The following is a 23634-nucleotide window of genomic DNA, read 5'->3' as shown; positions in this document are numbered from 1 at the left end:
CCCCCGCCCCCCATTTCCCCTGTCTCTTTCCTACCAGTACTGCCTCCTCCAGGACAAAATTGGGCAGCTGGAAACCTAGCTCCAATCCAGCTGAGGGTAGAACAGGGGTAGGCAGGCAGGGCTTCCCCAAGGAGGGTCTGGGAGCTGCACAGCCCCTGAGCCAGCTGGCTTGGTTCAGAGACACCTTGGAAGAGGGCACAGGATAGGCCTCAGAGCTGGTTATCAGAGGACCCAGCCTCATTGGTCACCCCTCTGAGATGTCAAAAGTGTAATGGGTAGGGTGACCCCTAGAAGCTGGGGACCTAGGGGTCAGCTAAGGCCTGAAGGAGGGACTCTGCTGTGGTTGGGACACCTTCTTGAGTCCAGAGATCCATGCAAGCCATTCAGAAAAAGATCTGAAGATTCCAAACAACCACAAGCCCAATAAGAGCCCAAAAGGTGATCGTCGCTAAAGGGAGCATAAAGGGCTGGGATGGGGAAGGGGGCTGGTCCTGTTCTGTGGGGCTCTGGACGGCCCCACCCGCACCACCGGACAGGGGCCAACCAGCAGGCCCTAACTCTGCTCAGCTTCCTCGCCTGTAAGATGCACAGCCACCTCAAACAAGGGTGATTAAATGGGATGAATACGTCAAGCACCTACCTCATACGTGATAGTGAATATTACGCTACAGTGTTGATGGCTTTTGTCCTAGTACGGAACTGGCATGGGACCCTCGGTTCTAGGCCCAGTAAAGGGCTAGGGTCTATGATTCCGTATGACTCTCCTTCCTGAGACTCAGATCTCTCCACAAGCCTCACTCTCCTTCCGACAACACCTGCCCGGATGCACCTCACCAAGCAGGTGCCCGGCAGAACATCAGCTCCCTCGTTTCGCCCTGGCCTCTGTGCACCAAATGCTCACGAGACTGAAGAGTACCTGTCACGCACCTGGGGCCTGGAGGGAGGGCATGGCAGAGCCCCAGAACAGAATGCTCATGTACCTAGGGTCATATGGTACCTGCTCCACCATCCAGGGTGGCTGTCAACAACCCGGGGGAGGGGGACAAGGCTGGCTATGTCTGGAGCCAGTGTCAGCCACACCTACTCCCATCCACCTGCTGGATGGCTCCCACCCAGAAGCTGCTGCATTCCTTCGAGGGACCAGGACAAGGGGGTGCTGGTATAGCCAGCTCTTGCCCCTGTACCTGTCGCTTACTGAACAAGTCTCCCTGAGGCTCCCTAAGCCTCCGTTTCCTCATCTGTGAAATGGGGCCAAAATACTACTCCCTCCCTCCCAGGCTGGTGTGGTCCAAGCTAATTAGCAGGGGCACCTGCCCATGGATAGGTGCTCAGGGAAGCCCAGCTTCATCTCCTTCCTGGGCACAGGCATCCAGGATGAGGGTATTGAGAGGGTGGGCAAAGGTAAGTTCTCACTCACTGAGCATCTCACTCTGTGCAGGGCACGGGACCTGGCATTTTGTTCTAAAACATGTCACTCGATCCTCAGCTCCCACAGAAACGTCAACTCTGAGATTGGGGAGGCCAAGGCACAGGTAAGAGGGGTTAAGGCAGGACATCAGGGCTGTGCTCAGTGCCCAGGCAGGCAGACATGAGAAACAGAAACTCAGGCAGTCATCTCCTACTGGTGCACTGGTTACTCCACCCATGCGTACCTCAGTCTCCTCATCTGTAAAATGGGACTAATGGACGTACCTTCGGGGGCTGCGATGAGGATCCGAGGGTGTGACGTGTAAAGCATTTAGCACAACGCCCGGCACACAGCCTGCACTCAAGTAATGGTGACTCTTACTATTCCTACGCCGCCTCTAGACAGAGGACCTACAGGACCTACAGGAACTGTGGTAACGAACGTGTCGGTCGGGGAGTTAATGAAAATGAAGGCGTGACTCTGTGAAGAGTGTGGGTCTGCTCCCTGCTGCTTCCTCTTGCCCCCCAGGAGCTCCAGGTCTGCCTGGCGACCGGGGCACTGGTGGCCCCTCATTTCCTTAGCGTGCACGCCCCACTGGCGGCACCGCGGTGGCAGGGACATCCAGCCTCAGTCAAATGGTTCACGCTCCAGCCCAGGCCTGCGGCTGGGCCCCCGGCCACAGCAGGGAAATGAAGAGGCTCCTTGGGCCACCGTGGACATGGGGACTTACTGCAGTGACCATGCAAAGAGGCCTCGGGCACCCGGGTGGGCACTGGGCCTTTGGGAGCCACCAGCCCCAAGTCTGGGGGACAAGGGAGGGCAGACAGAACGGAGTGAACGATAGCTTTGAGCCACCCCCTGACCTCGTTCAGTGGAGTCAGAGGCACCAGGATAAAATGACACTGGTAGAGGCATAGCTCCTGGGAGGCATAGGTCCCTGGGAGGCGGGGACCTGATGGAACAGGTGGCAAGGACCATGGGCTGTGGCACCCATAGCCCTGGGTTCTAACCCGGCCCTTTACTAACCAGCTACGTGACCTTGGGCTCGTCATTCTACCTCTGATCTCCATAGCCCTTCCATAGAATGTTGTAATAGTTACCTGGTAAGGTCAATGTCAAGGCTCTGAGACTAGGTAGGTAAAACACTACCAGTCATCAGCCAGCTCTGCGGCTGTCTCAGCGTGACCTTGAATAAGTCACTCCACTCAGCAACGTTAACGAGGCCTATGTATCCCCCAACGACAAAAGGCAGCTGCCTCCCTTCCCTTCCGTGAGCTCCAGCCAGAGCACTCTGGGGGCTGCCCTTTGTCCCTGACTCAAGCCCCCTTTGGCACAAATCAGTAGCAGCCCCTGGGTGAGCCAGGGCAGGGGCTCTGCCCGGAGTTGAGTCCCCTTCCCTCCCCACAGCTCTGAGATCCTCCAGCCAACAGCCCTAACCAATGGACCCTCGGACAGGGTGGCGTCTGTGTGGTTCAGGGCCAGCTCTGTTTACATTACCTGTGGTTGGAGACAGGTCAGGACACACGTGTCTTCCCCTCCAAGTCAGCTGGCCCAGGTGGGTTTAGACCCACGGATTCCAGGCTCAAGCTAACTGGCCACGGTTGCTCCCTGCCATGTCACCTGGCCAACTGAGCCGATCTTTGCGAGCCATGTGTGGACATCTGGGTGGAAGAGAGAGAATGGGTTTTGGAATCAGACAGACCTGGGTTTCCACCCCACTGATAGCATACCCTCAGCAAGTCCCTTCACCTTTCTACACCCCAGTGCCCTCATCTGCAAAATGGGAGCACAGCAGCTCTTCCTAAGACTTGTGAGTGAGAAAACATACGCATAGTCTTTGGCACGTGTATGACTCAGGGTTCTGAAGAGAAGCAGAACCTCTATGAGGCATAGAGAGACAGACACAGGGAGAGAGATTTATTGTAACGAAGTAGCTCACGTGATCATGGAGGCTGCTAAGTTCAGAATTTGTAGTGCCGGCCAGCAGGCCAGAGATGCAGGAAGTTGCAGTTGAGTCCAAAGGCAGCCACTGGCAGAATTCCTTCTTGCTTGGGGGAGACCAGTCTCTGTTCTGTTAAGGCCTTCAATTGATTGGATATGGCCCACTCACATTATGGAGGGTAATCTGCTTTCCTCAAAGTCCACTGATTTAAATGTTTTTCTCATCCAAAAAAACACCTCCATGGAAACATCCAGAATAATGCTTATGTAGTTAATTCATATGAATTAACTCATTGAATTCTCAAGACAACCTGTGTGCATGTGAGTGCACACACGTGCGTGTGTGTGTGTGCGTGTGTGGTTATTTCCATCTAAGACATGAAGAGACAGAGGGTCAGAGAGATTGCACAACTTTTTGGAGCCAGGATTTGAACCCAGGCCCTCCGGCACCAGAGTTCCTGCCACCCACAGCAGGGATTCCTGGCATCAGTGCTCACCCTTCCTTCCATCACACCAAGGGCACTGTCCTCCTGACACCTAATGACACACTGGCAACTCCGTCGGATGTAGAAGGTGACCAGTCCCCACCAACTCCACCAGAAAGACCACCGACTTGGTTAAGTAAGAGGCATTTTATTAGGTGGCATCAGGCAGATCCTATTGCCACCTCACAGTGTAGAACCAGTAGAATCAGGAACACCTCCAGCCCCCCGCCGCCTGACCTGGCCCCTTGTGGGAAACAACCCGGGCAGCATCAGGACCCACCCCTGACCGGGGGCCAAGGTGTGTGACCGCGCACTTGGGGAACGGCCACTCCAGCCCCGCGGGGGCCCCATGCCAGCTGTGCTTGAGGAGGGTCCAGCCCTTTCGGGGCCCCCTAAAAGCTGTCCTCCAAAGTCACCACTTCTCATTCCCTGGCCACCAGAATCTACTCGGGATGCATTTGCAAGTGTCCACCGATTGGCTGCGTCAAGGAACAGGCCTCTTAGGGGCCAGTCCACACAGAGCCACTAACATGCAAAGGAGGAATAATTTTAGAGGCAAGCCTCAGCCCGGGCTGGACGGGGACCCAAGGAGAGGTCTCAGGGTGCTGGGGAAGGTGGCAGCAACATGTACCCGGGCCTGTTCAACCACAGCCAGTGGGTGCTGAGCTCCTGCAGGAAACCCCAGGCTCTAGAGGCAGGACCCGAGAGCTAAGGGAAGCAGCAGGAAGGGCCCCCCAAAGTCTGCCAATCTCACAGCCCAAACAGGAAGGACCAACACATCCCACGTCTTGGCAGGTGGCCTGCAGCAGTCCCCTCAGACCCCCAGACGGAGATAGCCAGGAATTCGTGGGTCGCAGGTGAGCTCAGGCACTCTGGAGCAAGGCACACGGGGTCTAAGGCATTTGGTTGGGCACAGGTACCTGCTGGTACAGGCGCACCTGGGCAAAGAGCTAGTGAGCCGCCCGGACTACAGAGGGCAAGGCCAGCTGGTGCCCCCATGCCCTGCAGCCACGATTTGCCAGCCCTGTAGGCCACTGTGGCCACACGTGACCCTGGACACCCGGAGAAGCCGGGGCCAAGGCCAGGAGCCTCTGTGGGTGGTGAGGTTTGCCAGGGGCCCCCAAGATGCCTCCTTTTCCTCCATGGATCCGTGAGCTACTCTACCACCATTCCTCAGGTCCCTGAGCCACTGGGCCACAGTGTAGAGGAAAGGGAAGGGGACATATGGAGAACCAGCCGGGCACCAAGGTCACACCTACCAGATGGAATTTCTAGGACAGCCGATGGGGTCAAGGGTGGCGGCCCTGTTCTCCCCACAGCGTAATCTCAAACCAGAGGCCGGCATCTGACTCCAAGGGTGGGATAGGCCAGGCCAGTGGGGGGCAGGGGACAGGCCACGGCCCTAGAAAGAGGGTCATCCCCTGGGGAGCGGGTGGAGGGCCTGGGGTGGGGTCAGTGCACTGAGGTCAGTCGTTTGGACAGACAGACGGGTGGATGGCAGAGGCGCTGAGCGGGGCTCACTGCATGTACGGGTAGCGCCAATCCCCCAGAGGCTTGTGGGTCTCCTTGATGACCTGGGGTGACGTCCACCGCAGGATGTAGTGGGGCCCTCCTGGCTTGTCATTAGTCCCTGTGGAAAAGACAGCTCTGTTTATCTCCAAAAAGATACAATGGCTCTGGGCAGAGGGAAAAGGAGTGGGGAGGAGCTGATGGAATAAATGGGGTACCATGGGCAGAGGGAAAAGGAGTGGGGAGGAGGAATAAATGGGGCACCAGCACGGGCAGCAAATTGCCAAAGTAACCCTAACACAGCCACAGCAGCCAGGGTTTCCTGAGCGCATCTGTGCGGAGGGCACTCAGCCGGAGGTCGGGCAAGCCAGGAGCTGGTGAGCAGGCAGGACGCCCATGCTCCCCAGGTCCCTGCACCCCACCTGCAAGAAGTGTCTGGGAGGCAGTGGGGCACCGTGGAGGGCACTGGACTGGGAGTCGGGAGACCTGGCTTCCGGCCCTTGGGAACTCTGGCAAGTCACCGCCCCTCGCCGACCCTCAGTTTCCCTATTTGCAAACAGGAGGGGGATGGACTTTGGTAGCCTGGAGTATGACAGTAAAAGGTGTGGGCGCTGGGACCCAAATCCCGGCTCCACCACTCTCTAGCCATGTGCCCTTAGGCAAGTCACTTCACTTCCCTGGGCCTCAGCTTCCCCCTCCATAAAATGGGAAGAAGAATGGCAGCACCTGGGCTTAGGCGGCTGTTGGCAGGACTGAGTTAGCACAGGGCCCGGCCCACGGTGCTCAGGAAATGGTGCTACTGCTGCAACTCTTAACACCCTTGAGATGAAGGACCGAGGGTCTCCCGCCGGGAACTCGGCCCCCCTCTGGAAAGGGGGCCCCACTCACCAGAGGTTCGGGCCCCCCCGAAGGGCTGCTGGCCCACCACCGAGCCAGTGGACTTGTCGTTGATGTAGAAGTTGCCGGCAGCGTTCCTCAGCATCTCTGTGGCCTCCCGGACGACATCCCTACAAGGCAGGGCAGCGGTAAGAGGGCGGCCAGCTCACCCTCATTCCAGACCCAGGGCCAACCTCCAACACCCCCGTCCCAGCCCACATGGGCCACCCTGGTGAGCATGAGGCCAGCCGCCAGCTATGGGCCCTTGACAGGCTCCCAGGAGTCTCTGAGCCTCGGCCTCCTCCTCTGAAAAGGGGGTTAGCACGCCTGCCTCGCAGGGCATCTGTGAGGGCTGGATGAGGCTCGAGGGAGTGGCTGTACGTACTCGAGGGAGTGGCCCATCTCGGTCCAGTTTTCCTGCCTTTGGGAGCTGGGGAACCTCCAGACCCCTAGCCTGCCCCTCAGGTTCCAATCCCGCCTCCACTCTTTTTTTTTTTTAAACAATTCAATGTTTTCTTTTTTCTCTCTTTTTTTAAAAAATTTATTTTATTTATTTATTTTTGGCTGCACTGGGTCTTCATTGCTGCGCGTGGGCTTTCTCTAGTTGCGTCGAGCAGGGGTTACTCTTCGTTGCAGTGCACGGGCTTCTCATTGTGGTGGCTTCTCTCGTTGCGGAGCACAGGCTCTAGGCACACGGGCTTTGGTAGTTATGGCACGCAGGCTTAGTAGTTGTGGCTTGCGGGCTCTAGAGCGCAGGCTCAGTAGTTGTGGCGCATGGGCTTAGTTGCTCCGCGGTATGTGGGATCTTCCCGGACCAGGGCTTGAACCTGTGTCCCTCGCATTGGTGGGTGGATTCTTAACCACTGCGCCACCAGGGAAGCCCCCACCTCCACTCTTAAAGGCAGACACAGGGAGACAAGCAGTACCACGGAGAAAGGAAAGGGCAAAGCCTCGGGTTTAGTGTCCCGGTGCTCAAGTTGGAATCCTGCCTCTGCCAGACAAGCAGTGCACCTGGGCCTGAGCCTCTGTCTTCCACTCTGCAGCCCCATCAGACCCGGGGAGCAGGTCAAAGGCACCGATTCCCCAGCCCCACCCCTAGACACCTACATTCAGCAGCCATGAGTGGGGCCCCGGAATCTGCATTTTAACAAAGAGCCCACTGCCTGTGTCTACCTGCCGGTCAGGTCAGAGGTGAGGAGAACGGAGAGAAGCAAGGGCAGCATTATTACTAGGATCAGCGCCCAGGAGGCAGTCTCCAGGGACAGCAGGGTCCTGTGGGGACAGGACACCAGGACTAGAGTGGAGGGGCTGCGGCCACTCACTTATCCTGGGCAAATACTGCCCCCGTGAGGCCATAGCTCGTGGTGCTGTCGACCAGCCTCAGCGTCTCTTTGTACTTGTCATCCGGGTAGACGTACACGGTCAGCACAGGTCCGAAGATCTCCTGGGAGAGAAGCCCCAGGGTCAGGCCCCACCTGGACCAATACCCCGAAGCCTCCCGTCTCCCTGCTCTGGCCTCTGCCTCTCCCCATCCCCCTCCTCAGCCCCTGCAGGAAGGGCCAGGCACTGCCTCCCGCTGGGTTCCCTCGGGGTTGGCTTCCATCCGGCCCACCCCACCCCGACCTGGCAGAAGATCCAAGGAGTCTCTGGCCTCCCTGCCAGCCAGACCCACACCCAGAGCCAAGGGCCCAGGCCCTTGGAAAGGAGAGACTTCTGGCAACAGCCGGCCCAGGAATTGCCCAATGGTATCACCGTCCCCTCTGCCATCGAGGGGCTTGGGGAAGACCCCCACCCCTGCACTGTCCTCCTGACCCCCCCTGACCTCTCGGAGACTCAGTTTCTCATCTGTAAAATGGGAACGATATGCCCACCTCATCTCTGTCAAATGCGCGGCCCACAGTTAAGAGTCTACAAGTGTCAGCCACTGAGACGGCCGCAGGGACCTCGGTGGCTGCGGACAGCGCAAGTGCCATGACACCAGCCCGGGTCAGCAGTGTCGAAGACAGAGCACTGGATTTGGGGTCAGGAGGCCCGAGCTCAGGGCCTGGCTCTGCTCTCACCGGGTGTGAGACGGTCCCCTCGTAGGGCCTCGCTTTCCACATCTGTGAGATGGGATGACGCCCCGTGAAGCACCAGGGCCCTGTGCGTGTGCCATGCTCGGGGGACAGGCTACCTCCTCCCGGCCCCGGGCCGCCCACTCCATCACCTCCTTCATGATGGGATCCTGGGGGTCCTTGCTCTCGATGATGCAGGGCTCCACGAAGTAGCCCACGGAGTCGTCACACTGGCCCCCAGCCAGGATGGTGAGGCTGGGCGAGGAGTGGGCGTGCTCCAGCCACTTCCTGATGCGGCTGAAGGACTGGGGGAGTAGGGTGGGGTAGGGGGCGTCAAGGGCTGGCTGGAGGCCATTCCCAGCAGCAGCCGCCTGACACAGTTACCCCAAATACCTGTCCCTGAAGGGCCCAAATTCTGAAGTGGGGGGAGCGGGGGGGGGCCCTGACAGCAAAAGTCGGGGCCTGGCTGAACCAGGGCAGAGACAAGGGCAGATGTGCACGCTTGTGTGTGTGTGTGTGTGTATGTGTGTGTTACAACTACAAACATCACAAGCACACATATACACGTATGGCCATGAATTTGTAGGTTTATGTACGTAGGCACACACATGCCTGCATTGTATGGACGTGTCTGTTATGTGTGTTTGTGCGAGCACACCCACAAGTGTGCCCATATACACATGTGAACCTGTACGCCAGTGTTTCTCTGTAAGATATGTGTGCACGCGGGCGTGCGCGTGTACGTGGGTGAATCTACAGGCATGCTCCCACTCAGAGATCTAAACGAACGTGCTCGCGGCTGTGCGTGGACGTGCGCGTTCGGGTTGATGCGTGCGGTGTACAGGCCTGTTTGTATGTGTGTGTATGAACGCAGGCACTTAAAGGGGGCTTGTCGAGCCTGGGGCAGGGTGTGTGGGAGGCGAGCTGCCCTCTGGGTATGGATGCCTCCACCCTTTTCGGAGCTGGCAGGGGTGGTGCGGGTGTATGCGTGGCTATCAGGCTGCCCTGCTCGAAGCAGCAGGTCTGGGTCGCCCCTATAGCTGTTCCTACGCCTCCCACCCAGTCCAGGCACGGGACCCCCGTGAACGGCCTGCTCATACCTTGGCATCAATCACGGCGGAGAAGAAGCTCCCAAAATCCTCTGCAGGCTGGAAGCAAGGGAGACATGGGAGGAGACAGAGTCGGAGACAAAGGGAGCGCCCTCCCCGCACCCCCTCACCAGCCTCCAATCCCATCAGCCCCCCGCTGGGCCGTGGCGGGGAGGCCGGCGCCACTCACGTTGCCCACTTTGATCCTGCTGCGCTCCTCCAGCAGCCGCCCTTTGATCTGCGACCACAGCGAGCGGGGCACGTAGAGGCGGGAGCAGGCCGAGCACTTCTGGCCGCCGTACTCGAAGGCTGAGCGCAGGGTCCCGCTCACCACGCTGTCCACGTCGGCCGAGCGGTGCACAAAGTGGAAGTTCTTCCCGCCACACTCTTCAGGGGTGGGGCGGGGCGGTGGAGGAGTATGAGGAGGGGGTGGGCTCCCCAGGCCAGCGAGGGGCCCGACGCACTGCCCACACCCGTCCGCAGGGCCCTGCGACCAGCCCCAGTACTGGCAGGACAAGGGCACGAGAAGGCAGAGTCGGAGCCCAATAACCTCCCAGAAACTGATCAGCCAGGCCTGTCCTCCCAACCTAGGGATGAGAAAACGGAGGCCCAGGCAAGGGCAAAGGGCACCAGGGGGCATCAGGACCAGCTCCCCCAGCTCACAGATGAGAAAACTGAGCCCTGGGGCTGCTGCCCAACATAAAGGCAGAGGAAGGACCAGAACCCAACGCTCCCCAAAGCTGGTCCACTCCCTGCAGTGGGTGTGGCTTCCTTTGAGCCTTCCCCTGACCCCCACCCAGCGAGAGGAGAGGGGGCCACCCCAGGTCCACGGCCAGGGCTGGCCCCTCTTCCTGATCCACGGTGGAGACACCCCTCCTCTATCTCCTTGGCATGAGGGAGCCTCGGTTTCCTCACTCCGTTAAACATCAGCTACTAGCAGCTCGTTACAAAGCACTAACTTCCAGACTCGGGTCAAAGCACTTCGAGCTCCGTCTCGCTGAAGCCTCACAGCAACCTCCCATTATTATCCCATTTTAAAGACAAGAAAACTGAGGCACAGAGAGATAAAAGTCTCATACTCAAGGGGGGAAGCGGTAGAGTAAGTAGTGGTCTCTCTCCCTCAGGGAGATGGTGGGAAGGAGACAGAACAGAAAACCATGGACAGCTCACACAAGGGACTCACTGTCCCCCATCTCGTGAAGGCTGGACTGGCGCACACTGGGGAACCGGAAATTGGAGATGCAACAGCTGGCCCTGAGGAGGGTCACCTGCCCTGACACCCCCATCACAGCTCCCACCAGCTTAAGAGGCAAACTATTATATATAGGGTGGATAAACAATAAGGTCCTACTGTATAGCACAAGGAACTAGATTCAATATCCTGTGATAAATCATAATGGAAAAGAATATGAAAAAGAATATATATATGTATAACTGACTCACTTTGCTGTACAGTGGAAATTAACCCAGTATTATAAAATCAACTATACTTCAATAAAATTTTACGAAGTTCCCACCCGCTCAGGCGTGGGGTCCAGTCTCCCTGTGAGCCCCCACTTCACACCCAGGAGCAAGAATGCTGAACCACCAGCTCCAGCTCTGCCATTACTGCACTGTGTGAGCCTGGACAGCCCTCACTCTCGAGAGGTCTCAGCATCTTCCCAGAGTGTGTTCCATGAAAAACATGGTCCAGGGGGTCCTCTGTCAAAACAGGGCTGTGTATTCCAAAGAGTTTGGGAAACACTGCACATCAGCCTTTGTTCTTGAATATAAGCAATGCGTATATTAGTGCATTAAAGGCTCTGAGAAGTCCTGCAGGTGAGGAATCCGTTTTACTTTAAACACAGTGCACGCCAAATATCCTTGACCATGAAACTCTTTCTTTGTGGGAAAATTATTTTGACAAGACCTGGCCCTGCTGACCTCTCAGCCCCATCTCCTGCCACCCGCCCTCCCTCCCTTCCCCAGCTACACTGGCCTTGTTTCTTCAAACACAAGATCGTTCCCACCTCATGGCCTCTGCATTTGCCATTTCCTTGGCCTAGATCTGGGCTGTGCAACAGGGTAGCCACCAGCCACACGTGGCTATTTAAGTTCAAATTAATTAAAATTAAATGAAACCAAGCTTTCACTTCCTCTGCCATGCCAGCCACGTTTCAAGTGCCCTGCGGCCACACGTGGCGAGCGGCTATACTATGGGACAGCACAGGTACAGCCCACGTCCATTACTGCAGAAAGTTCTAGCCGACAGTGCGGGTGCCCATGGTGGCCCATCCTCCGGACCTTTGCGAGGCTGGTTTCTTTTCATTGGTCAGGTTTCAGCTCAAATGTTCCCTCCCTGAAGAGGCCTCCCACCCCACCAGCCACCCTAAGTCACAGTCCCACCACGCCCAGCCCTTGAGGGTCCCTGCCTGTCACCTCTTTGCCCTCCTTTAATTATCCACAGCCCTTCTCACTCCCTGACATCATTCATCTAGTTGTTTACTGTCTGCCTCCCGCTGTTGGAATAGAGGTTCGTAACGGCTCGGTCTCTGGGTCTCATCATCTTTTGCATCCCCAGTGTCCAAAAAGTGCCTGTGAACATACTTAATAATTTACTTGCTGAAGGATGGATGGATGAATGAATGAACGGAAGGAAAAATGCACACTCAGAGGCATAAATGCTCTGTGTAAGTGCCAGAGCAGGGGCTCCACCCTGAAGGAGTTCTCTGCGTCTGCAGGGCCGCCCCACCTCTGGGGGCATCACCTCCGCCTCCTTCTCTTGCATGGCGGCCAGGGCAGGGAGGGGTCCCTAGGGCTGTAGGGCAGGGCACGGGGAGAAGGGCCCTTACCTCCGGCCAGGCGCGGGAAGGTGTGGAACCGGTCCAGGTTCTGGGCCACCTGCTTCCACAGGTGTTTGAAGGTGCTAAAACCAGAGGACAGGGCAGTGACTAGGGAGCCGGGCTCAGGCACCTGAGAGGGTGAGGGGCCTGGGGGCTAGGGAGCAGGCCCTAGCAGAGGAAGAGCCTGGAAAGCCCAGGGAGGAGCGCTAGGGGCAGCAGCCCCACAGGAGACGGGCAGGGGTCACAGCGGTGGTGGTGGTGGTGATGGTGATGGTGATGGGGAACCGAGTAGGTGGTAGCAGCTGGAAATGGGCTGCATTCTGGGCCTACAAGGAGGGAGCAAGGGGAGGCCTGGCGGCAAGATAGTGCAGAGAAGGGCCAGGCTTTGAGGCCAGGGGATGCCGGGTTTGAGTCCTGACTCAGGCATACACGGTTGTGTGATCTTGCGACCAACGCTTAACCTCTGTGAGCCTCAAATTCTGTGCCACATCTGGGAACTGGAAAGAACAATTCCACGTGGCAGGGCTGTTCTGTGACGGCTCTAATGCGAGTCAAGTGCTTGGGACAGTGCTGGGTATGCTATGGGTGCCTGATGGGGGACAGGCACCACCGTGGTCTGCGAGGGGCACCACGAGCTCATACCCAGGCTCCAGAGAACCAAAGAGGGTCCCGGGAGAAGCAGCTCAGGCCCCTACCTCCTCCCTGGGCTCCAAGTGTGACCAACCTCAGCACCACAAAACAATAAAAATGCTAATCACCAGGGAGCTGGCGACACAGTAGCTAATACTAATTTATGACTTTCCTACCTTTAAGCCCGCTGCTCATCAGAGCATGGCAAATGGGGGCCAGGCCCGCTCCACCTGCTAATAGGCAGAGACCCATGGGGCCCGTGGCTGGCAGAGCGGGCCTTTTGGAAAACAGCCCTCCTCAGCAATTCTAACGCTGCCACCGCCACCCGGCAAACCTTAGCAGGGGTTGTTGTTGCAAGGGAGCCTGAGGCCAGGCAGAGAGGGCGAGAAGCCACTGCAGGTGTCCCTAGGATACCTGGAGGGCCCAGAGTGCAGACCCCAACATCTCCACCCAGATGGCCCATGGGGACCTCAAAATCAAAGTGACCACCATGTGATTCATCTTCTTCCCTAGGCTCCCAGGTGCCCAGCCAACTGGGTTGCCCACCTTGGTGAACGATGCCCACCTCCTGCCCCGAGCCTGGATGTTCCCACTGAACACCCCCAACCTTGACCCCAGACAGGTGATCGAGTCTCCCTGATACTTCCTCACTTGAATCAGCCCACCTCACCCCGTTCCCACGACTCCACCTGAGCTCAGGCGCCCACCGTCCCTCCCCGGACGTGGACACCTCCTAACCTGTCTCCTGCTTCCACCCACCGGAGACTTGTGCTCAGAGTAGCCAGAGCGATCATCTAGATCAGAGGCTGCACACGCAGGGGCCCGGAGGGGCCGGACAGAGAATGAGCGAGGCCGTCCAGGTAGGCAGAGGCCCAGGGCCTGTCAGGACGGGGGGAACCAGAGACCTCCCACCCGCCTCCAGCCAATGGTGCCACATGGAAATGCAGGCCCAGTGGGACCAGGTTCTTAAGAGAGGCCCAATATTTGGATTTTTACATGAAACCGTCCCAATGGTACAAGGTTGGTCCATCCCTATTAGGAGTCAAAGAACACAGAGCCACTTGCCAGGGCCAACTGGAGAGCTACCATCTGCAATCCCTGTTTGAAACAAAAGAAGTCTGATTAAGCCACGCCCCCTGCATGTAACTTTCCGTGGCTGCCATCATCTTCAGGATAAAGTCCAGACACCTTAGCAGGCTCATGGGGCCTTATAGTCACAAGACTAAATCCCCCAAGAGGTAGGCCCGTGCCCACTCCACGTGTTCACTGCCCAGTCTTAGCACCGGCAGAGCCTGGTATACATGGGGGCTCGATCAACACCAGCTGAGTGAGTGAGTGAATGAGCAGTTGTGATCGAACCATATCCCGCCCCCACCCTCTGACCCTCGGCCCCCAGCTCCACACTCCAGCCCCACGGGACCAAGTCCACAGCCCAGAGCCCAACAGCTTCAGCCTTATGCCTCTGCATATGCTGTTCCCCCTCCTAGAACGCTCTCCTCCACCTCTGCCTGGCCTACTCGTTTGCTTAGATGCCACCTCCTCCAGGAAGCCTTCCTGACTCTCCTCCTCCAGTTTATCCCAAGCTCCCTTGTGCCCTTTCCAGGGATGGTAGTGGCGTCGAAATCCATATCACTAAACAACTGTAGGCCGCTTCCAGCCTGTCACACTCCTTCCTGTCCATTAACTAGTTTGGCCTTCACGATTACTCTGCAAGGTAAGAATCATGACTACTGTCATAAAGGAGAAGAAACAGGCTCAGGGAGGTGAAGTGGCTCACCCAGGGCCACATAGCACCTGACCTCTGGGCTCACAGCCCCAGCTCCCGGACAGAGGTCACGAGGTCTGGTAAGCGTCCCCAGGCCACCCCGCCCACCCCACCTCGGGGACTTACGGCACGCTGCCTGTGAAGTTGATGCCACACAGGTGCTCCGAGCTGGTGACAGTGTCCCCAAACGTGGGCCCATCAGCTGGCACAAACTGGATGATGTTGGGGGGCAGACCGGCCTCCCGGAGGATGCGGTAGACAGCATAGCTGGCCAGCATGGCAGTGTCACTGGGCTTCCACAGGACCACGTTGCCCTGCCCGGGAGGCACAGTGATGACTCATGAGGTCAGGGGCCGCCAGCCCCGACTCCCACCCTACCCTGAAGCATGGCCATCCCTCACCTGGAGCCACCAGGACCCCATGCAAGCCAGGATATCCCCTACCCAGCCCCATTCCTACAGGTGCCCAGGTGCTGCACACCAGGCCCTAGAAACCCTTGTCAGTGAGCTCACACCCTGCCCTGTCTGCTCCCACACTCTGGCTATGAAAGCCTCCCTTCCTCCGGAAGCCTGTGCCCACTGGTCCTGCCAGCACCCCTCGGGCAGGTCTGTTCTGGGTGTTTCCAACTCGCTGGAAGCTCACGGGGCGAGGCTGGGCAAGTGCTCACAGGGCTCTGTCTGCACGTGTCCTGGACGAGGGCACGTGGGTGCCGGGTGTGTGTGCGTCTGTCTGAGTGCAGATGCACGAGGATGGCCCTGCGTACGAGCACCCTTCCAGATCACCCAGCTGCCCGACAGCTGTCAGCCCTCCTCCTGCTGTGCCCCGAGCCACCCAGGACCTCCGAGGGTAGGGCTGCATCTCCCCCATCGACTGGGAGCCGATGGCCACCTTCACCCTGATAACGACAGTGGAGCCCACCAACTTCGAGACCACCCGCCCAGAGACAGACCAAGCCCAGATCCGTACCCGTCCCGTCATTTGCTAGCCTTGCAACCCTGACAAGTAAGTGGCCAGGCACAGAGCAGGCACTCAAAGGTGGGCTCTAAGTGTCATCATTAGTAGCAGCCCCTACATAACGCCAAGCCCGCGCCGGGCCAGACCTGCCTGGCGTTAGATGCGTCACAAGCGTGGCCTCCTTTGCTCCTCGTGACCCTGTAATGTAAGCTTTTCTTTTACTTCCACTTTGTAGGTGAGGAAACTGCCTCAGAGGAGGGCGGGGACTTGCCTGGGGTCACCCAGACAGAGTGGGGCAAAGCTGGGACCCAGACCAGCCTCTGACCCCCAAGCATTTTCCACAGCCCCCAGCTGCCTCCACTTTCTGTGCTTCTCCCCGCGACGAGGGCTGGGACCCCAGGGGCTCTGACGTGGCCTCCTGTCTGTTGACAGGGGAGTGATGACCCGTTCCCGCCACGCCCACCTGCTGCCCACAGCTCACCATCAAGGCCGGCGCCCCCGCCAGGTTGCCGCCGATCGCAGTGAAGTTAAAGGGGGAGATGGCTGCCACGAAGCCCTGGGGAGGGAGGGGGTGGTGAGGCCCAGCCCAGGGCTTCCGGCAGCCCCCAACCCCCGCTCCACCACCTGGGGGTACCTCCAGCCCCCGGTACACCACGCGGTTGGTGCTGGGCGGCACACTGATGGGCTGCTCCCCCTCCAGCTCCACGGCAAACTTGGCGTTGAATCGGAAGAAGTCAATGAGTTCGGCTGCAGCATCGATCTCTGCTTGGATCACCGTCTTCCCCTGTGAAGCGGGAGGGCCGGGGGGGTCAGTGGTGGAGGACGTGCCTCCCAGTAGCCCTCTTCTGACACTGGACCCTGAGCCCATGGTGACACTGGGTCGCAGGTGCATTGGGGCCAAGAACCAGGAGACCTGAGGACTGTAAACATTTCCTTAGACTGTCTGCTCCTCCTGACAGTGAACGTGAGCCGTGAGGAAAGGACTCTGGGCAGCAAGAACAGGGCTTTCTCGGGTCGGGTGGCCCCTCCTGGGGTCACTGGCAGCTGCTAACCCTGCCCAGGACGCACAGCAGGGGAAGCTGAGCTAAGACGCACTGCCTCCTGCTCTGCGTGGCCACCATGCTTCCTACAAGCTCCTGAGTCTTAAGTCAAATAAAGAGGCACCTTCATCTGGTTTTGGAGTGTGTGCGCCTCTTCCTGCCCAGGTGTGGCTCACCTGGGACACTCTGGAGCCCGACACCCACCCCAGGGGCTCTGCTGAATCCGAAGACACTTAGCCGGGTGTGGAGCTGTCATACCAGCTCCGTGCAGCAGAGGGCGCTCTCACTACGTGATGGCGAACAGGAAGAGCGCTTGGGGTCACCCAAACCCCCTAAGGCGAAATTAACCCGTCTCTCAACTGCTAATGCCACTCCCTGGCTCAACATGCATTCAACTCAAAAAACATCTATCAGGCACTTCTGTGACTCCAGGAAGACACGGTGCAAGACGCAGAAAGAGAACACTAGCGTGTGATTACAATGCCCAAAAAACTTGTAAAGGGGAACCAAACACAAAGGAAGTCATTACACCCCGATGGAATCTGAGCTATAACCCACAGAGGAACAGCATGTTGGGGAAGGGGGGCGGGCACAGAGGTAGGACAGATCGTTATGGACTAAGAAGGTTCTAGAAGCCTCACAGAGGAGGCGCTATCTGGGCTAGACCTTGACAGTTAAGAGTTCATGAGGCAGAGAAGACAGGGAGCATTGCAGGTAGGGGACCCGGGGCAGAGGCAGGAGATGGGATGCTTGAGGTGTCCAGGAGCCTTGCTAGGTCCAGGCTGGTGACATCATGGGCGGGATGGCCTGGCAGGAAAGGGCAGAGCGGCTGGTGAGCTGGACAGAGGTGGGAATGGAAGGGCTCTGGGGGCTGGCTCAGGACTTGGGATGTGACCCTCGGCCAGAGAGAGACAGATCTCGGTGGTTCATAAGGCTAGAGTGACCTGCTGGAGATGTCACAGAAACTGCTCTGAGGGCTGCAGAGGTCTGATGGAGCCTGGAGGACTGCGTAGGGCAACTGTCAGTCCAGGCAAAGCACGACAAGGGCCTGGCCCAGGGCGGGGGCAGAAGTGGATGGGAGGGGCCATTTCCAGAGTAGGACACTCGAGCATAGTTCAATCCACCTTGTCTACAAAGTATATAGGTCTGTCCCCTCTCCGAGGCCTGGTCCCTCAAGGACACCTCCTGGGCTCCCGCACGCAGAGCAGGTCTGGGCACCCAGAAGCCACTCAGCTGACGCCTGCTGAATTGGATGGGGTACGACTGCCTCCCCTACATCCCCGGTTGTGCCGGTGCACATCTCACCTGTCCCACCATGGTCTTGGCCAGGACCTCTGCCCTGCGCGGCCCACTGAGCATATCTGCTGCCTTTAGGAAGACCTGGGCCCGGTCTGCAACAGGCTTCAGGTCCCACTCTTTCCTGGCGGCCAAGGCGGCCTCGATGGCTCTGTGAAGCAGGGCCTGATGAAGAGGGAAAGGTTGGGGGCTTCCTCCTGCAGCAGGAAGGGTCCCAGAGGAGCGAGGGAGGGAGGAGAGATCTGGAGGTCACTCTTCACCCAGGGAAGACCCCTGGCTCCCTCGGCCCTCAGCCCCCTCCCCCTACAGCGGCAGACGCCATGTCCCATGGCCAGCTGGGCTGCCCCAGGCTCCGAGCCTGCCCTGCTACAGTCTGGAGGAGTCCGAGGGGCCTGCCAGGTAGGGCAACATGCCAAGGACTTGCTCCATTCTCTCTCATGGTCTCATCAGGGCCTCCTCTTACTCCTGGGGCCTGGTGCTCCTGAACCTGCTGTCCAGAGCCTCCAGCCCTTGAGGTCCGGGCCTGACCTTGCCCTTGCCAGGCCAGAACTGCAGCCAGAGACAGACACCTGCCGCTGGCATCCCAGCTGCCAACCGCCCTCATCACCACGTGACACCAGCGCCTTGACCCTGTGGCCTCTCGCTGGCCCTCCCTGATGCCAATTCTCTGCCCGGCTTTCCATCCACGATGCCTCTAATTTCCCTGACTCAGCCTTCCAGCACCCCCTCCCCCTCCCTAAATCAGGGTAGCCTCACAAGGGGCACGTGCAGGGATGTCCCAGCCCTGACCAAAGCAGCTCTCATTAGGCGCAAGTTAACCCCGGCACGCCTGGCCCAGTCAAAGACACGTGCCCGGGGACGCCCTCAGTGCCAGCCACCCCCCGGACGCCCCCACCCTCCATGGCCCGAGAGGGAAGCAGTGACTGACCTCTACCCCCATGGCAGCAACTAACCGGACAAGACGGGGTAGCACCCCAACCCTAAAGTCGCCAGGGACTCACCTTGTCTGCATAGCAGAACTTGGCCACCTTGTGTCCATGGTTAAAGGGCTAAAAGAAGAGAGAAGAGTGAGGTCGCTGTCCAGGAGGGAGGTGCCAGGTCAGGTGGGGATGGAGCCAGGCTCAGAGCTGGCATTCCAGGCCACTTGCTCTCTGCCCTCCAATCCCCATGATGCCTTCTCCAATCGCCCGGGCCCACGCTGACCTCTCCACCTTGAGAGTTACAGGGGCACCTGCTGTTTGATGAGCTCTGGAAGGTTCACGGTGCAGGAGAAAGGTATGAACAGAACAGTCTTTGAGGGAAAGCATGGACGTTTGGGTCAGACATAGGTTCGAATCCCGGCTCTGCCCGCTACTAGCTGTGCAGCTTTCTGTAAACTGACTTTCCTTCTCCAAGTCTCCCCATCAGGGAAAGCACGGAGAGGAGGACCAAATGGGGTCACAGGTGAAAAGTCCTCCAACATAGCTCCTGCCCTTACACCTGGGTCCGGCGTGAGGCTCGGTGGTGGGCTGTCACCACGGGAGGCCCTAGGCGATGCACTGCGTTGTGAAACACTCAGGATTTCTGCCGCCCCCCAAGGCCCTAAAGGAACAGAGCAACTGCTTCTCGAGCCCCGTGCTTGGGACCCAGATTAACTCGTCTAAAAGGGATGAAACCCCAACAGACGTTTACAAACAACCCGGCAGTGCTGAATGTCAGCCTGGGCAACAAGGCGGGGGAAACACCACTTCTTTCCCGACCTATTTTTTACACCATAATTATCAGCACTTTCGCCACCTATAAGTCTTCCAATGGACTGTTTAGGGCCTTCCTGTCTAATAAGGCAGCCGCTAGTCACACATGCCTACTGGAACTTCAACTCACGTGGCACAAGCCAGGTTTCATGTGCTCAATAACCACGTGGGGCTGGTGGCTGCCGAAGAGAACAGAGTAGATTCAGAACATTTCCACCATCATCTCAGAACGTTCTACTGGGCAGCACTGGTCTGGTCTGAGTGCAAAGTGGCCTCCCCGGCATGGTCACCTGTATCATGTCTATACCTGAGATTGGCCTGTGAGACTCAGGGGCTGAGAAGCTGGGGACCCGGGCCCTTCTATTCAGCACATCCAATCCCGGTGGACTGCGGACACCCCAAGTCAGCAATACATCCCGGTAACAGAGCTCCTGCCCTCACGCCGCCACGGCCCCAAATGCCAGGGCTCCAAGGATGACACATGGCCAGGTCAGAGAGGTGGTATGGGAAATGAAAACCAGAAGTGCCCACCAGGGGGTTATCAAAATCCCAGTGTCTGGAAAAATACTCAGGTGCTGCAGTGGCCATGGAGGCCGGCGGAGCTGCAGGTGAGGTCGGGCTCTGGGCGGTTACAGAGACCAGGTGAGCGAAGCCATGGGAGCCGCTCTGGGCTGACACCTGGCACACACCCGTGCAGACCTGCAGAGCCTGCAGACCCCAGGCTGTGCTGACACTCCAGGTGTGGGCCCTCTGGTTGCGGATCCAGCCGCAGGGGCTCTAAGATGCCTCTGTGGGTGACCCCTGCCCCAGGCCATCTTCGGAACCGTCAGAGTAGGGGCCCTGGCCCCGCCCCCTTAACCCTGCACACGCTGCTCAGGGCTCCATCTGGACAGATGTGTGCTCAGCCCATTTGCAGAAGGACCAGCCCTTCACTCCCCTAAATCAGAGACCTGTGAGTTTCCTGATCCGTCCAAAGCACATGCCAGTTCCTGGCTTCATAAACTCCAAACAGGTGGGTTTCTTAGGCCAATGTCATCATGGGGCTTGGAGCCCAGCTTCCCACCCTAGCCCACCATTAGCCCCTAAACCGCCTTGTGGAGAAATCCATCAGGAATAACGGAAGATGCTGTGTGGACCCCTCAGGATCTTTCTTGCCTGTGGACAGGACTCAGTGATATCACAAAACCCCACATGGCACCTGCGTGAGAACTGGGGTGGGTTAGCAGAAAGTCTCTTGACAAGGTAGTGAACAACTTCCAATGGTTAAAAACAGTTCTGCCTCTCACTTCTTTTTAACTAGCTCTTTGTTTTTTGTTTTTGTTTTTTTCTGCGGTACGCGGGCCTCTCACTGCTGTGGCCTCTCCCGTTGAGGAGCACAGGCTCCGGACGCGCAGGCTCAGCGGCCATGGCTCACGGGCCCAGCCGCTCCGCGGCATGTGGGATCTTCCTGGACCGGGGCACGAACCCGTGTCCCCTGTATCGGCAGGCGGACTCCCAACCACTGCGCCACCAGGGAAGCCCTTAACTAGCTCTTTTTTACATGAACTCGCTGCAGGCCCCTGGTTAAGTTAACTAACTGATAGTTACCGTCAAAGCTAACATTAGTCAGTTTCCCGCGTGCAGAGGCACCAAGTGTTTGACACGGACTAATCCGTTGAACCCTGACGACATCCCTCCGTGGCGTGATTGTTACCCCATTTTACATATGAGAAAGCTGAGGCACAGAGAGGTCAAGCAGCTCAAAGATACATAAGCAGCAAGTGGGCAGAAAGGGGCCTCCTCACAGTGACTAGGGTGGGATGCATCTGGGTCTTAGGAAGACCCGAGAGGCCCAGCCTGAAAACCCCGAGGCTCCTTCTCCTTTGCCTCTGGCTCCTCTGAGACTTGGTGTCCTGCATGTTTCAACAGACCCGCTTCCTTAGTTTCTCTCATCCTTTGTGGGGAGGTGTTCAATGCCCTCCCCACAGCTCCCAGCCCCGCAAAGAAAGATGCTTGGGGCTGGTTCCAAGTTTCCAGGGCAGGTAATTCCGACTGGCCCAGCTGGGGTCAGATGCCCATCCCTGGACCCAGCATCCCTCAGGTAGCAGCACCACACGATTTCAAAGGCTGCCCTGGCTCACCGCATGGGGGCAGGCGAGGAGCTCATCAATTTGAGCAGACACAGCCCCCCTCCAGACGCCCACTGCGCCTCTCTACCTCGCATGGAACCCTCAGTGCTTTGTTCCAAGCTGTTCCCACGGCTTCGTACACGACACCTTCCCCGGCCTCCCAGGCCACCCACCTGCTGTGGGCTCCTCATCATGGCCCTCCACCCTCCTTCCCATCCCAGCTCCCTGGCTGCCCACGGGAACCTGGCCCTCCAAACATCTATGTCCGGACTCACTTCTTCTGCCAAGCCCACACTCCTAATCCCTCCTCTGTCCTGAAATCAGAAAGCATTCCAGCGAGCAATGGGCTTTTTCGGAAAGTCTCACCCTCCTTAACCCCCTCCAATGGCTCCCTGGGCTCTTGGAAGAGGCTCTTAACCACAGCCAACAAGAACCACACGTGGGACGTCCCTGGTGGCACAGTGGTTAAGAATCCGCCTGCCAATGCAGGGGACATGGGTTCGGGCCCTGGTCCGGGAAGATCCCACATGCCATGGAGCAACTAAGCCCATGCGCCACAACTACTGAGCCTGCGTGCTGCAACTACTGAAGCCCGCGAGCCTAGAGCCCGTGCTCTGCAACAAGAGAAGCCACCACAGTGAGAAGCCCATGCACTGCAACAAAGAGTAGTCCCTGCTCGCCTCAACCAGAGAAAGCCTGCGTGCGTCATCGTGCAGCAAGGAAGACCCAACGCAGCCAAAAATAAACAAACAAACACATAAATAAATAAATAAAAGAACCACACCCAAATCCCCTGGCCCCACTGGCTTCCTCTCTGTTCTGCAGCTCACCAAGCCCCCTCCTGACTCTGCACCCGCAGATCCCTCTGCTGGCGATGAGTCCCCAGCCCGTCTTCATCCCTGGGGTTCAACTCAGATGTCACCTCCTCAGAGAGGCCTGTGGACCACCTCGCCTTACGTGGCCTCGCATCTCCAGCCCATCACCAGTGCCTTCCACAGCCCCTCTCACCATCTGGAATTCCGTTTGTTTCTTTCCTGACATGTACGCCAATCTCACTCTCCCCTAGGTCAGCACCGTGAGGGCAGAGCCATGTGCCATGTTCACTGCTGTGTCCCAGAACCCAGCCCTAGGTCTGGGGCCGAGGAGGCTTGGATGGATGAATGGATGGATGGGTGGGTTTTATTATCATGATTTACAAGTACCCCTCCTAGAAAGAGCTAAAGTCAGCCTTTTGGAAACTGTTTTCCAACTTCAAACAGGTTTCTAGCTAATAATGCCATAGAGTAAACCACTTCGTTTACATACCGTGGCATTTATTTTGCAACTGGTTCCATTTGCACAAAGCTGGAAACTCCCTATGTATCCATAACATCAAAACGTATATATAGGGCTTCTCTGGCGGCCCAGTGGCTGAGAATCCGCCTGCCAATGCAGGGGACACGGGTTCGATCCCTGGTCTGGGAAGATCCCACATGCCGCGGAGCAACTAAGCCCATGAGCCACAACTACTGAGCCTGTGCTCTAGAGCCCGTGAGACACAACTACTGAGCCCGCGTGTCGCAACTACTGAAGCCCACGTGCCTAGAGCCCATGCTCCGCAACAAGAGAAGCCACCGCAGTGAGAAGACTGCACCGCAAAGAAGAGTAGCCCCCACTCGCTGCAACTAGAAGAAGCCTGTGTGCAGCAACAAAGACCCAACACAGCCAAAAATAAATAAATAAAATAAATAAATAAAAAAAAAAAAACGTATATATATGTGTACACAAAGACAAACACACACTTCCCTTTTGTTCATAGCCAAGGTGCATATTTGCTTTAAGCCTTTCTGGGCTAAAACTGTCATGACCATAACAAGGGATAAAAAGGGATGGGGTGGTGCCTCTGCCTGGGGTTGGAGCAGACCCAGGGGTTCACCCTCAGGCCA

At 57.8% G+C, this 23634-nt stretch overlaps 2 protein-coding genes across 2 annotated transcripts in view; both read right to left on the bottom strand.

The window, feature by feature from the left end:
- The window catches only part of TAS1R2 (taste 1 receptor member 2), a 27434-nt gene extending 23596 nt beyond the window's left edge, over positions 1-3838 (bottom strand). Inside the window, 2 exon segments of the mRNA XM_024749731.1 lie at positions 2906-3069; positions 3348-3838. The gene's annotated coding sequence lies outside the window, so the exon portion shown is untranslated.
- Positions 3839-3966: 128 nt separating this feature from the next.
- ALDH4A1 (aldehyde dehydrogenase 4 family member A1) overlaps positions 3967-23634 on the bottom strand; it is a 32597-nt gene continuing 12929 nt past the window's right edge. Inside the window, exons 4-15 of the mRNA XM_024749730.1 lie at positions 18870-18917; positions 17878-18033; positions 16167-16316; positions 16014-16088; positions 14705-14892; positions 12193-12266; positions 9552-9748; positions 9374-9421; positions 8426-8578; positions 7542-7663; positions 6232-6350; positions 3967-5464 (exon numbers count right to left, since the gene is read on the bottom strand). Of these exons, the coding sequence (XP_024605498.1) occupies positions 5352-5464; positions 6232-6350; positions 7542-7663; positions 8426-8578; positions 9374-9421; positions 9552-9748; positions 12193-12266; positions 14705-14892; positions 16014-16088; positions 16167-16316; positions 17878-18033; positions 18870-18917 (1443 nt within the window). The 3' untranslated portion in view covers positions 3967-5351. The remainder of the gene's footprint in view (positions 5465-6231; positions 6351-7541; positions 7664-8425; positions 8579-9373; positions 9422-9551; positions 9749-12192; positions 12267-14704; positions 14893-16013; positions 16089-16166; positions 16317-17877; positions 18034-18869; positions 18918-23634) is intronic.

The sequence above is a fragment of the Neophocaena asiaeorientalis genome, unplaced genomic scaffold (genome assembly GCF_003031525.2).
Source record: "Neophocaena asiaeorientalis asiaeorientalis breed wild unplaced genomic scaffold, Neophocaena_asiaeorientalis_V1.1 scaffold275, whole genome shotgun sequence".
NCBI classification, from domain to species: Eukaryota; Metazoa; Chordata; class Mammalia; order Artiodactyla; family Phocoenidae; genus Neophocaena; species Neophocaena asiaeorientalis.
This window is presented reverse-complemented; position numbering and strand designations above follow the sequence as displayed.